A 15,000-nucleotide genomic window follows, 5' to 3' on the forward strand; every position below is an offset into this window, starting at 1 on the left:
TAGTGTTCTAGGTAGCAGTGGGGATTACTCACCCAATCCATTGCGTTGTTGCAGTGTTTTGGCTTGACTAGCGAGTTTGTGTTTGTGATTCTCAACAACGTTGAAACGTAGTTCCGTGTTTCAAAAGAAAAGTCAGAACATTTTGATTGGTTGCCGACATGCGGACCAAAAGACTAGAACGTGTCCCATATTACTATGTACATCTAGTCATGCAACAAAACAAATGTGTTGTTTGATGTGTATCGATGTCAGAACCTGTAGTGATTGTACGTTTCAAGTATCAAGTTTTATTGTTACGTCACATTACACAAGTGTAAGTGAGTAAAATTCTTAGGCTTCGGTTCCTGACATTGCAACACAAGACAATAAGGCAACACGCAGAATACAAGATAATAAAAAGTGATAATAGTACAGGACACAAGTGACAAATAAGACAGGATACAGTTAGCACTAAGGTTTGATCTCCTGTATTTAGTTTGTTGTTATTTCTGTTTTTAGCTCTTTTTGCTTTGTTGATTTTAATGTTTTGATATGTGGTTTTAAACTGTCTTGTAATGTGTCCTTGAGAGCCTTGAAAGGCGCCCATAAATAACATGTATTATTATTATTACTAAGATGAGTGATGGTGTCGTGTATTCTTATTGATTATGAATCAAAGAACAGTTAGTTTAAGACAATTTAATCAGTTACAGGCAGGTTTATACATTACATCTGTTCCCCGTGGATCCTGGGCTGCAAGAGAGCGCTCTCTGTCCCTCTCTGCCCGTTCCGCTCCAGAGGGGAGGGGCCAGCGTGCATGTGTGTCCCTGCCCAACCCCCAAAGGTCCCTGCTGGTCATCTGTGTCCCTGCATGCCCTGGCATGTGTGTGTGTCTAAAACATACCACATATTCATACATAGATCATACATACTACAGAAATATACTACACATCCCCCCTCGGACCACCCAGAGGGTGTTCCGAAACTAAACTACCATAAAACAAAAACAAAAACACAAAACCCCACAAAACATCCCAAAATTTTTTTTTTTTTTTAGTTTAAAATAAAATTAAAAATTAAAAAATAAACAACAACAGACAGAAAAACTACACCAACACACAACACAAGAAGCACAATAACACAGACCAACCCAGGACCAGTATTAGGAACCAAAGATATCATAAACAAAAAATAGAAAACAACCAATAATAAAAAGAATTTTGAAAATAACAATCACAATTAAACTAAACACAGTTCATCATGCACAAATCAATACAGAAACTTCCAACGACCGATGTTTTCTTTGTCCTTGAAGCGTCAGGGTCAGAGGTTACTAGCACTTGTACCCAGTTGGAGAACAGCCTTTACCGCTGTCTCAGATTGATAACACTTTCACAGTCAGCAGCTTCCATTTTCGTTGCGCTAGGAACAGAACCTCTTTCCTATCTTTGCATAACCACTACATCACTTCTCAACTGACATCAATCCCATACGATATAGAAATAAACAAACAATACACAAATAATGACATTCAGTTATCATAACACATAATTCCCCAACAGTAAGCACAGGACAAAGGGAATGCATTAATGCATAGATCTTCACCTCAGGTGAGGACTAGTCTTCTGAAAAGTTCATTAACGTGGACTGAGTGACTGATTTTCCAAAAACAGTCAATGAGGCCCTGCCTTCTAAGAAAGTCAAAAATCATGTCTGCTATAATAGGTGCTCCTATCTTGGCAAAGTAAGTTTCCCATGCCCCTAAGACCGTTTCCAGCCATGCTATCATCTGCTGTCCATTCCCGTCGTTCCCTTTGATCTTCTGCTTCACTACCCTATTCATAGTCTTCAATCTTTTCCTAACTGGTCGTCGTCCGTCAGTGTCATTGAGGTTCAGGTAACCGCCTGGTCCACTCCCACGCTGATCAAGGTCTGGGGAGTCGCCCTCAGCATCATCTGAAGCATGGTGCAGGCACTCGCCAGCATCCCCAGTAGCACAGGTGTCCAGGCTTTGGACACTCCCAGGCTGGACCTCCAGACTGTCAGCACTCTCTGCTTCGTTGGTTTCTGGTTCATTGGCATCTGGACAGCTTTCCACTGTCCCCTCGGTTTCAGGCACTGCCGGTAATGTCACTGGCTGTAACACTGGCATTGCCACTGGCTCTGGCAACACCACAGCATCTCCTCGTAGCTCCTCCTTCTCAGGTTCTCTGGGGACCTCGGCACCTGTTGGCACAACATCCTGCCTACTCTGTACATCCACCCCCCTGTCCACCACCCGTGGCCCTATTGGGGTAGGGATATGCCCAGACACCACTGGTGTACCCACTCTGATGTTGTTTCTCCAACAGACCCCACATTGACCTAAAGCATGGTCAATCTGTTCCATCAAATATGGACTCCAAAACCCATATTTCTTGGTGATCTTGCGTCTCACCTCCCCCCTAGCCACATGTGCTAATCCATGAGCTTCCTGTATTAACATGCCTAATAAATCTGAGGGTGCTACAACCAACCCCTCATGATTCCTCCATAGACCTGTGTCATCCTGACTTGCCCCCCTTGCTAGCCAAACGCTCTTGTCTAACGTAGTTACTCTACTCTGTAACATCAATAAATCCTCAAGTGTGACCATGCCCTGTAATTGCTTTTCATGTGTGACCAGAAGACCTTTACCTGCCTTGTCTGCTCCTGTAATGGCTTTGGCTGCATCCTCTGCAGCCCTGTTACCTTGTGTGACATGTGATGAGTCAGACCTGTGTGTGGCACACTTCACTATAGCTAATTCCTTTGGCTTCATCATGGCTTGTAACAGCTTCATGATCTGTGCGTGATGCTGTATAGGCGTACCATCAGTTCTCTTAAAACCCCGCCCCCTCCATACAGCTCCATTAAAATGACAAACATTATGTGCATAGGCAGAGTCGGTGTACACTGTCACTCTCCGTCCGGTTCCCAAGTTGCATGCTTCTGTGAGGGCAATCAATTCAGCCAACTGAGCCGAGCAAGGCTGAGGAACTGCCTCAGCCTGTTCTACAATAAACTTTGAATTTTGTGCTTTAACTAAGGAATACCCAGCGCACAACGTTTCTCCTACCCCGTAACAAGACCCATCAACCCAATATTCTATATCAGCTCCCTTTAAAGGCAAAGCTTGTAGGTCTGTTCTATGCTTAATCACTCTGGCTGTCGATGGAATCTGAACACCGGATGGCACCGTCACCTGACAGTCGTCAGGTGTGCATTTTACTGTACAGTTCAATTGGCATAGAGCATCTCTCCCTAGCAGCCCTGTTGGCGTGTGTTCTGACACAAGTGTTGACAGAGTTGCTCTCTGTCCCTTGTACTCTAAGTCTACAAGCTCAGTTGTAGGAATCAGCTGTTTAATTCCCTCAAATCCGATTGTCTTCACATATTCTCTAGACATAGGGAGGTGCGTGGCGCCTTCAGGCTTCTGTGTCACCACCAGCTGGCACCTCCCACTCGGATCTTCCGGGCACCCCTATAGGCCAGCTGCTGGGCCTCCGTAAGGGTTCATCACTCCTGGAGCAGGTGTAGTAGGGGGCCAATATCCTCCTCCTTGGCTCCCCCCTGCGCCCCCCTGGGGCCTGTTGCAGCAGGCACAGGCTAGATGTCCATTCTGGTCGCATTGGCATGGTTCTAGCATCTCCTTCCCTGCTGCTGTCCATCCCCCTGGTGGTGGTCCTTGGCCAGCCTGTGTGTACATCTGGCATGGAACCGCTTGCACCCCTGGTGGCCCTTGTGGGTATGGATACCCCCCTTGTGGCCCCTGTGGGTAGGACTGGTAAGTAGCAGGATACCCCCCTTGTGGCCCCTGTGAGTAGGACTGGTAAGTAGCAGTCTGCACTCCAGGTGGCTGTTGCTGTGGGGCTAAAGCCTGCACTCCCTCTATGTTCCTCTCGCTTTCAGTCAATTGCAAATGAGTCAATATTCTGAGGGATTCTTCGTCTCGTGCCTTCTGTATCTGAATGTTCTTTCGATATACCTCAACTTGATGAGCTACGTGGTCTATATAAACAGCTTTGTTCATGTGTCGTAGCCCCACCACTTCTGCTAGCTTATCCTTAACTGGGGTAGGAAGCCCTTCTTGTATTTTTTCCCTGATTATGGATTTTTCTAAGGGGTTATCTTCAGCGTCTTTCCCTGTCACACTTCTCCATTGAGAGTGCATACGGGCAATATAACCCCTGGGATTCTCATCCCCCCCCAGTGGCTTCACAATGATATTGTCTGGGTGAATGTGAGTAGGGTAGGTCTCTCTGATTGCTTTCCACAGCCTGCCTCTGTTTGCTGCGAAGAGCTCTGGATCATAAACTGATGTATTGATATATCTATGAAGTCCTGCCTTCATCAATATTTCCTGCATTGTATCCAATCCTGCAATAAAAGCTAAGAGTCTTTTCAGGTCTCCCATCGCGGCCTGCGTTCCTATCAGTATCACGTCGACCTCTCGAGTCCACGAATGTCCTCCCTCTTGAAGAACTGGGAGTTTCTCGATCACTTCAGACAAATCTGTATGATGCCACGGATGATATTCCATCTTGTTACCCCGAATCAGCACTGGACAGTTCTTTAATGTATTTGATGACATTCGGTGACAATCTCCCTCTTTCTCCGGGCGTCTTCTCCCACCTTTCCTTTCGGCTGTGGCTATCCTCTTCCTGACCTGCGCGTTGTAGCCTCCATCTGCATTGTCGTCATCACTTGAGTCTGCACTGCCATCTTCGCTGTCATCTTCCTCGTCACTCCTGTCGTCCCCTTTTCCCCTTGGCTCCTTCTTCTTCTTCTGGGAATGATCCTCCAGTGCCTTAGCATATGGAGGGGGACTGGGGGCAGGACACTGAGCTATTTTCTGTCCCTCTACCTTAAATAGATCTAAAATAGCTAACTCTAACTTGCGTTTCTCTGATCTAATCTTTCCTCTTTGATGTGCTTTGTGCCCATTGATAAGTATTTCCAATGTTGCAATTAATTGTAAATTAATGCTGCCCTCTTTCGGCCACGGCTGTTCAATGTATGCCCAACGGCTATTCCATTTCGTTGACATTTTGCTAATTTCCCTAACAAGAGGATTCATTTTTTCCACTATAGCCATAGGGGATAACGTAGCCAACATTCCACGATGTTCACTAATATCTTTTAACAGCTTCGTGGAATTCGACCCCATTCTACTTGTTCAATATGCTGACAATATTCTATATTAGATAAGGTGTACGCTTCTTACAACCCACCTTATTTTGTCTTGTTTGCTAAACAAATGCTAGTCCAATATAACTGTATTAACCATCCCCACAAAAACCCTGCAACTTCAGAATAACAGACTTGCCTCTTGTGTATGTCAGTGCAGTATTAACTTAAATCTAATCTCTGTGTAAGTACTTTATACTTAAATGTGTTTCCTAATTGTTTATGAATGTGTCACTTAATTACTCATTCAATACTAATTACAGTTCTGGTCAACACAATTATTAAATCACAAAAGCTGGTCACACCTAAGCATTCACCGATCCACAAAAACCCTTTTACTGCTCAACTATCAAATATGTACTATTCTGCTATTCCTTAATCAAACACTGTGGAAATGACCTAACTAAAATAAAAGATGTAAATTACAAATATTAATTATAACCTGTAAAGAAATCGACTTGTTATTTGGAAAAGAATGAATGATTAGTTAGAATTATTAATTACAATCTGTACAGAAATCGACTTGTTAAGTGAAAGGAATGAATGATTAGTTAGAATTATTCATTGACCCTTCATTGATGTAAACCTGTAAAGTCAATTAGCTATTATCAACATATCATTAGATTGTCACAAAACAATTGATCAAAGTTTTGTGAAAACAGAGAAATAAAATGATCTGAATAATTAATTCAATCAATTTGTAATTAATTAAATTAATTAAATTAATGTAATACATTACAATCATTTATAACCATCTATTTATTAATGTATCGGACTGTTTCATCGACCTCAGCTGTATCTCCCTGAGGATTTAGTGTTTTAAAATGTATTGTCGTATTTCGTCCAGCAGGCGGCGCCAAGTAACCGACTTGCGTATCGATTGCGCATGCGCCAGCGCCTCCGTGTAAAAATGGAGTAGGGGAAGGAGGGGCTAGTCTTTGTCCTTCTGGGGGAAAAACCCGCTGTGGACTCCCAGATCAATCTTTACAACATAACATTGCTTAAACTTTAAACTACTTTAAAATACCCCAATGATCAATTCACTATCTCTCTATCTTAAATACTATAGTCTATGTAATGCAACAATCACACGCAACCCCCCTACGTGTCCGAAGCCTAAAGGCCAGAGACAGAAAGCAGGCGGCTCAATTTAACAACCCTTTTGTCCTTGAGAAACCACCGCGTGTTTGTAGCCTGCTTTAAAACAATCTCTTTAACACAACTTGTTTTCATAAACGATTACTTTTCACGACACCGCAATATCAAGATTATTTTTCAATCCAGTTTAACTATCTCATTCAAATATTCTACGTTCACGTTTCCCTCATAAAGATGGCCTCTGTGTGTGTCCTTTAGACTCTCTGACACACTGCAAATGGCGTCTAAATGCAAATGGCGTCTAAACTCCGCTGAAAGTACACTGAATGGCGTCCTTCCAAACAGACAAAAGAGCCTCACATGTTCTCCACTGCTACAATATAAAACAGACTACCGAGTCCACCCACACTCCAACACATAAACACAACCTCACCGAATTTTACACAAACACACACGATATTCCAATACCGTACAAACAAACCTTACCATCAAACACTATTTTTTACAAAAAACGGGCTTCCAAGTCCGGCTCTCACCACCCACCCATCAAAGATTTATGAAAAGTTTGCTTCTATTCCAACAAGATTACCGTTACACAGATTCTTTTGACTATAACTTATCTGAGATTTACAGCCTATTTTAAACACACCAATCGACTAGAGAGAGATTTCTGCAGAAAATCTACCTTCTTCGTCGAATTGAAGAGTCCGCACAATACTGTAAATTAAGTTATTTTATCTCCGTCGCTTGCTCGCCATTTACTGTCGTGTATTCTTATTGATTATGAATCAAAGAACAGTTAGTTTAAGACAATTTAATCAGTTACAGGCAGGTTTATACATTACATCTGTTCCCCGTGGATCCTGGGCTGCAAGAGAGCGCTCTCTGTCCCTCTCTGCCCGTTCCGCTCCAGAGGGGAGGGGCCAGCGTGCATGTGTGTCCCTGCCCAACCCCCAAAGGTCCCTGCTGGTCATCTGTGTCCCTGCATGCCCTGGCATGTGTGTGTGTCTAAAACATACCACATATTCATACATAGATCATACATACTACAGAAATATACTACAATGGCAGTTTTTTTTCTTTTCTTTCTTTCAGCTTGAGGGCTTTAGAGTTCTGGCTGAGTCATCTGTTCAACCAGAAAGGTAAACACCTCCTGTTGAGATTCTCTTCTTAGTACTCTGTTGTTTTATCTGTTGTTGTTTTTATCTCTATTGTTGTTTTATCTTCCTTGTAATCTGTGAAGCACATTGTGTCACATGTTTTGTTTTGTCTGAAATGCGCTATACAAATAAAGTTTGATTCGATTTGATTTGTTAAACGGGAGGTCTGGGTGTAGCGTCTACTTTCTCTTTAATAATCAGATCAAACTATTAAGCATCGCACGATGTCTCACACTTCCTCCCTCTCCTCCCTCTCCTCCCTCTCCCCCCTCTCCTCCTCTCCTCCCTCTCCTCCCTCTGCTCCCTCTCCCCCCTCTCCTCCTCTCCTCCCTCTCCTCCCTCTGCTCCCTCTCCTCCCTCTCCTCCATCTCCTCCCTCTCCTCCTCTCCTCCCTCTCCTCCCTCTCCTCCCTCTCCCCCCTCCCCTCCTCTCCTCCCCCCGCTCCCAGACGTGGTGGCGAGCCACTACCACCCCTGGGGTTTCCTGCCCACCTCGCAGGGGCAGAGCCAGGCGCTGTTCCAGGAGCTGCTGCTCCTCCTGCAGCCGCTGTCCCTGGTGCCCTTTGACCTCAACCTGCTGCTGGAGCCCCGCCTCCTCAGGGACAGACCGCCGGGCTCAGACCACGCCCCTCCTCCCTCCTCAGCAGGCCTCCTCATGACCAGCTGGCCGCCGCTGAGAGGAGGAGGAGGGGGGGAGGGGGAGGGGGAGGGACAGGGGGACAGACAGGGGGAGAGACACAGGGACAGACAGGGGGAGGGACACAGGGACAGACAGGGGGACAGACAGGGGGAGAGACACAGGGACAGACAGGGGGAGAGACAGGGGGAGAGACAGGGGGAGAGACACAGGGACAGACAGGGGGAGAGACAGGGGGAGAGACAGGGGGAGAGACACAGGGACAGACAGGGGGACAGACAGGGGGAGGGACAGGGGGACAGACAGGGGGACAGACAGGGGGAGAGACAGGGGGAGGGACACAGGGACAGACAGGGAGAGGGACACGGGGACAGACAGGGGGAGGGACAGGGGGAGGGACAGGGGGACAGACAGGGGGAGAGACAGGGGGAGGGTCACGGGGACGACAGCCGCAGACTCACAGGTGGCTCACAGCAGGCCGTGCAGCAGGGGCCCTCCCTGGGGTCAAAGGTCATCCAGCAGGACAGGCGATGGGGGCCAGCGAGGGGGGAGGGGCTACAGGAGGCCCGGGGGGAGGGGGGGGATCAGAGACCACGCCTCCAGGACCGTGGTCCCTCCCGGGGGGGGGGGCTTCGTTGGGCTAAGCTGTTCGGAGCAGGGAGGGACCCCCCCATCAGGGACCCCCCCACCAAGGACCCCCCCACCAGGACAACACAACGCTTCAACAGGACACAGGTCAAGAGGTCAGAATAACCCACAGGAATCAACACAACAACAAATCTGTTCCTATGGCGATGTCCTAATGTTCTAATGTTCTAATTCCTTTGTAATAATTCTGTTTTCCGTCTGTTGTTCTGCCTGACAGGAGGCCGTCAGAGTGGCTGCAGCTGAACCGGTCTGAGCTGGGTCTGCTGGTCCAGACGGTCTGGTCCGGGAGGTGGCCCGGGTCCGACCCAGACCACCATCAGACATAGACACTCAGAGTTGGACCTGGGAGGGTCTGCAGGACCAGGGGGGGGGGGGGGGGCTGGTGGAGAGGGAGGGAGGGAGTTGGACTGGTGATCAGAAGGTCATGAGATCAAATCCCCACCTGGGAAACACCACCACTAGTGTGTCCTTGAGTAAGACCTGGGAACACCACCACTAGTGTGTCCTTGAGTAAGACCTGGGAACACCGCCACTAGTGTGTCCTTGAGTAAGACCTGGGAACACCACCACTAGTGTGCCCTTGAGTAAGACCTGGGAACACCACCACTAGTGTGTCCTTGAGTAAGACCTGGGAACACCACCACTAGTGTGTCCTTGAGTAAGACCTGGGGAACACCACCACTAGTGTGCCCTTGAGTAAGACCTGGGAACACCACCACTAGTGTGTCCTTGAGTAAGACCTGGGAACACCACCACTAGTGTGCCCTTGAGTAAGACCTGGGAACACCACCACTAGTGTGTCCTTGAGTAAGACCTGGGAACACCACCACTAGTGTGCCCTTGAGTAAGACCTGGGAACACCACCACTAGTGTGCCCTTGAGTAAGACCTGGGAACACCACCACTAGTGTGTCCTTGAGTAAGACCTGGGAACACCACCACTAGTGTGTCCTTGAGTAAGACCTGGGAACACCACCACTAGTGTGTCCTTGAGTAAGACCTGGGGAACACCACCACTAGTGTGCCCTTGAGTAAGACCTGGGAACACCACCACTAGTGTGTCCTTGAGTAAGACCTGGGAACACCACCACTAGTGTGCCCTTGAGTAAGACCTGGGAACACCGCCACTAGTGTGTCCTTGAGTAAGACCTGGGAACACCACCACTAGTGTGTCCTTGAGTAAGACCTGGGAACACCACTACTAGTGTGTCCTTGAGTAAGACCTGGGAACACCACCACTAGTGTGTCCTTGAGTAAGACCTGGGAACACCACCACTAGTGTGTCCTTGAGTAAGACCTGGGAACACCACCACTAGTGTGTCCTTGAGTAAGGCACTCAGCTCTAAGTTACTCCAGTGAGACTGTCCCTGATATCTCTAATTGTAGGTCGCTTTAGATAAAAAAGCGTCTGCTAGATGGTTAACATGTAAACACAGCACCACATGGAACCCTTCTGTGACAAAAGGACAAAAATTAGAAACAAACTATTACCAAAATCGACGATCGATAATTGATCGATAAGGATCTTGGTCGATCACAAAATAAAACATTTGGTCGATCACAAAAAAAACAAAAAAATTATCGATCGTCGATGCCCACCCCTAAAAAGAACCGACACAACCGCTTGACCCCCCCTGACATCCTGAGTCCACAGTGTTGTGATGACGTCACAGTGTTGTGATGATGTCATAGACGATGTCACGTATTCTAGAACACATGGCTAGACAGAAAGCAGCGAATAAGCACATAATAATAATAAGACCTTTTTGATACAAATGTAATGCGCACAGGTGTTCCACAGGTGTTCCACAGGTGATCCACAGGTGATCCGCAGGTGTTCCACAGGTGATCCAGTAGTGGCCATAGCTGTGATACTGTTACTTGACACCGTGTGGCACAAAAGAAACAAACTTCCTGTGATACTGTATTTGCTAAGTGCTTCGCTAGTCTGTCATGAGTTGCGATTTCTTCTTCTTCTTCTTCTTCTTCTTCTTCTTCTGCGCCTTTCAATCAAACGGTGTTGTTCTGGAAAGAGACGCCTGTCCCGGGGTCATGGACCTGCCTCAGGACGACCTGACCCTCCCTAGACCCCCTCAGAGGAACCAAGGACGTCAGAGGGAGCTGCATGCCTCCGTAGAACCCTGTTCTACTTACAATCAATTAGACCTCCTGCTTTCAAACCCTTCTCTGTCCCTTACCTAACCCTCATCCTCTCCCTTACCTAACCCTCATCCTCTATCCCTTACCTAACCCTCATCCTCTATTCCTTACCTAACCCTCATCCTCTGTCTCTTACCTAACCCTCATCCTCTGTCTCTTACCTAACCCTCATCCTCTGTTCCTTACCTAACCCTCATCCTCTGTTCCTTACCTAACCCTCATCCTCTATCCCTTACCTAACCCTCATCCTCTGTCCCTTACCTAACCCTCATCCTCTGTCTCTTACCTAACCCTCATCCTCTGTTCCTTACCTAACCCTCATCCTCTGTCCCTTACCTAACCCTCATCCTCTGTCTCTTACCTAACCCTCATCCTCTGTCTCTTACCTAACCCTCATCCTCTGTTCCTTACCTAACCCTCATCCTCTGTTCCTTACCTAACCCTCATCCTCTGTTCCTTACCTAACCCTCATCCTCTGTCTCTGTTCCTTACCTAACCCTCATCCTCTGTCCCTTACCTAACCCTCATCCTCTGTTCCTTACCTAACCGTCATCCTCTGTTCCTTACCTAACCCTCATCCTCTGTCCCTTACCTAACCCTCATCCTCTGTTCCTTACCTAACCCTCATCCTCTGTCTCTTACCTAACCCTCATCCTCTATCCCTTACCTAACCCTCATCCTCTGTTCCTTACCTAACCCTCATCCTCTGTCTCTTACCTAACCCTCATCCTCTGTTCCTTACCTAACCCTCATCCTCTATCCCTTACCTAACCCTCATCCTCTGTTCCTTACCTAACCCTCATCCTCTGTCTCTTACCTAACCCTCATCCTCTGTTCCTTACCTAACCCTCATGATGAGGGTTAGGTAAGGAACAGAGGATGAGGGCCTCATCCTCTGTTCCTTACCTAACCCTCATCCTCTGTCCCTTACCTAACCCTCATCCTCTGTTCCTTACCTAACCCTCATCCTCTGTTCCTTACCTAACCCTCATCCTCTGTCTCTTACCTAACCCTCATCCTCTGTTCCTTACCTAACCCTCATCCTCTGTTCCTTACCTAACCCTCATCCTCTGTCTCTTACCTAACCCTCATCCTCTGTCTCTATCCCTTACCTAACCCTCATCCTCTGTCTCTTACCTAACCCTCATCCTCTGTTCCTTACCTAACCCTCATCCTCTGTTCCTTACCTAACCCTCATCCTCTATCCCTTACCTAACCCTCATCCTCTGTTCCTTACCTAACCCTCATCCTCTGTCTCTTACCTCACCCTCATCCTCTGTTCCTTACCTAACCCTCATCCTCTGTTCCTTACCTAACCCTCATCCTCTGTCTCTTACCTAACCCTCATCCTCTGTCCCTTACCTAACCCTCATCCTCTGTCCCTTACCTAACCCTCATCCTCTGTTCCTTACCTAACCCTCATCCTCTGTCTCTTACCTAACCCTCATCCTCTGTTCCTTACCTAACCCTCATCCTCTGTCTCTTACCTAACCCTCATCCTCTGTCTCTTACCTAACCCTCATCCTCTGTCTCTTACCTAACCCTCATCCTCTGTTCCTTACCTAACCCTCATCCTCTGTCTCTCACCTAACCCTCATCCTCTGTTCCTTACCTAACCCTCATCCTCTGTTCCTTACCTAACCCTCATCCTGTCTCTTACCTAACCCTCATCCTCTGTTCCTTACCTAACCCTCATCCTCTGTTCCTTACCTAACCCTCATCCTCTGTTCCTTACCTAACCCTCATCCTGTCTCTTACCTAACCCTCATCCTCTGTTCCTTACCTAACCCTCATCCTCTGTTCCTTACCTAACCCTCATCCTCTGTTCCTTACCTCACCCTCATCCTCTGTCTCTTACCTAACCCTCATCCTCTGTTCCTTACCTAACCCTCATCCTCTGTTCCTTACCTAACCCTCATCCTCTGTTCCTTACCTAACCCTCATCCTCTGTTTCTTACCTAACCCTCATCCTCTGTTCCTTACCTAACCCTCATCCTCTGTCTCTTACCTAACCCTCATCCTCTGTACCTTACCTAACCTTCATCCTCTGTTCCTTACCTAACCCTCATCCTCTGTTCCTTACCTAACCCTCATCCTCTGTTCCTTACCTAACCCTCATCCTCTGTCTCTTACCTAACCCTCATCCTCTGTTCCTTACCTAACCCTCATCCTCTGTTCCTTACCTAACCCTCATCCTCTGTTCCTTACCTAACCCTCATCCTCTGTTTCTTACCTAACCCTCATCCTCTGTCTCTTACCTAACCCTCATCCTCTGTTCCTTACCTAACCCTCATCCTCTGTCTCTTACCTAACCCTCATCCTCTGTTCCTTACCTAACCCTCATCCTCTATTCCTTACCTAACCCTCATCCTCTATCCTTACCTAACCCTCATCCTCTGTCCTTACCTAACCCTCATCCTCTGTTCCTTACCTAACCCTCATCCTCTGTCCTTACCTAACCCTCATCCTCTGTCTCTTAGCTAACCCTCATCCTCTGTTCCTTACCCAACCCTCATCCTCTGTGCAGTGTAATGACATGACAACAACCACAACAAAAAATGCTGGAAGTAGATTCCTTTTTTTACTCGTGCCAAATATACCATGATACCATGATACCATGCACTGCACCACACACTCATGCAGTGGCCTCACCTTAAACAGCGTATTCGCCTTCCAGTTAAACTGGACAGAGTCAGTAATCGGTGGTTGTGATTATTCAAAGTAAACCCTAGCATGGTCCTCTGTGTGCATGTGTAACCATGTATGTTCAAGAAGTCTCTAGGTGCTAATGGACTGCTGTACTGTGTGTGTGTGTGTGTGTGTGTGTGTGTGTGTGTGTGTGTGTGTGTGTGTGTATGTGTGTGGTTGTTACTTAACTGTATCCTAATGCATTGTGTTGTTGTTTTTTTTATGAAAGAAAAGTAGCGTTTTTTTGTAAATAGGTTCGGTAATCCAGTTCTAGGTTTTGTGGAATCCTTTCTGTAAGAGCTCCCATTGGTGGGTGTTCATTTGCACAATATATAAAGCAATCATGTTGTTGTGTTAGTTCTAGGTTTTGTGGAATCCTTTCTGTAAGAGCTCCCATTGGTGGGTGTTCATTTGCACAATATATAAAGCAATCATGTTGTTGTGTTAACAGATAATATTTTAGTAGACCAGTCCAGTATGAAGCTGAAGAGAGGAGGAAAGGTTCAGTTTGTATCTTGTATTTTGTGAAAGGAACGACTAAATGACTACAACAATCTCTGCAATAATATGAAAAGTGATGAAGTATATTGTAACTATGTTGGTCTTTCCTCCCCAACTTTGCTATCCTTCCTCTGCTATCCCAGAATGCCTCTCTTGACTGTATGTGCCATGTGACAATCAATCTCTGCGATAATAAAGATTAACTTATTGATCCCTGGTGTAAGTGATGGCTGGCCTTCAGTTAGAGAGTAGAAGCCCAATCAATCAATCAATCAATCAATCAGTCAATAAATCAATCAGTGGAAGTGTTACTATGTTGAACCCTATAATAAGAGCCCCATTGAAGACCTCCATCTCTTCAGTCTACACCTTAACTGTCCCTCCTGAGACATCTACTACCCCCTGTACTGTCCCTCCTGAGACATCTACTACCCCCTGTACTGTCCCTCCTGAGACATCTACTACCCCCCCTGTACTGTCCCTCCTGAGACATCTACTACCCCCTGTACTGTCCCTCCTGAGACATCTACTACCCCCCTGTACTGTCCCTCCTGAGACATCTACTACCCCCCTGTACTGTCCCTCCTGAGACATCTACTACCCCCTGACCTGTCCCTCCTGAGACATCTACTACCCCCCCTGTACTGTCCCTCCTGAGACATCTACTACCCCCCTGTACTGTCCCTCCTGAGACATCTACTACCCCCTGTACTGTCCCTCCTGAGACATCTACTACCCCCTGTACTGTCCCTCCTGAGACATCTACTAACCCCCTGTACTGTCCCTCCTGAGACATCTACTACCCCCTGTACTGTCCCTCCTGAGACATCTACTAACCCCCTGTACTGTCCCTCCTGAGACATCTACTACCCTCCTGTACTGTCCCCCCTGAGACATCTACTACCCCCCTGTACTGTTTCACC

General features: G+C 47.0%; 1 protein-coding gene across 1 annotated transcript in view; it reads left to right on the forward strand.

The window, feature by feature from the left end:
* The window catches only part of LOC308156388 (AP-4 complex accessory subunit RUSC2), a gene marked incomplete at both ends in the record, with an annotated part of 17,650 nt that extends 8,595 nt beyond the window's left edge, over positions 1 to 9,055 (forward strand). The window contains 4 exon segments of the mRNA XM_080529726.1: positions 7,381 to 7,427; positions 7,894 to 8,091; positions 8,545 to 8,824; positions 8,947 to 9,055. Coding sequence (XP_080385852.1) covers positions 7,381 to 7,427; positions 7,894 to 8,091; positions 8,545 to 8,824; positions 8,947 to 9,055 — 634 coding nt within the window.
* Between the last annotated feature and the right edge of the window lie 5,945 nt (positions 9,056 to 15,000).

Source organism: Nansenia antarctica (genome assembly GCF_963989245.1).
Source record: "Nansenia antarctica genome assembly, chromosome: 4".
Classification (NCBI taxonomy): Eukaryota; Metazoa; Chordata; class Actinopteri; order Argentiniformes; family Microstomatidae; genus Nansenia; species Nansenia antarctica.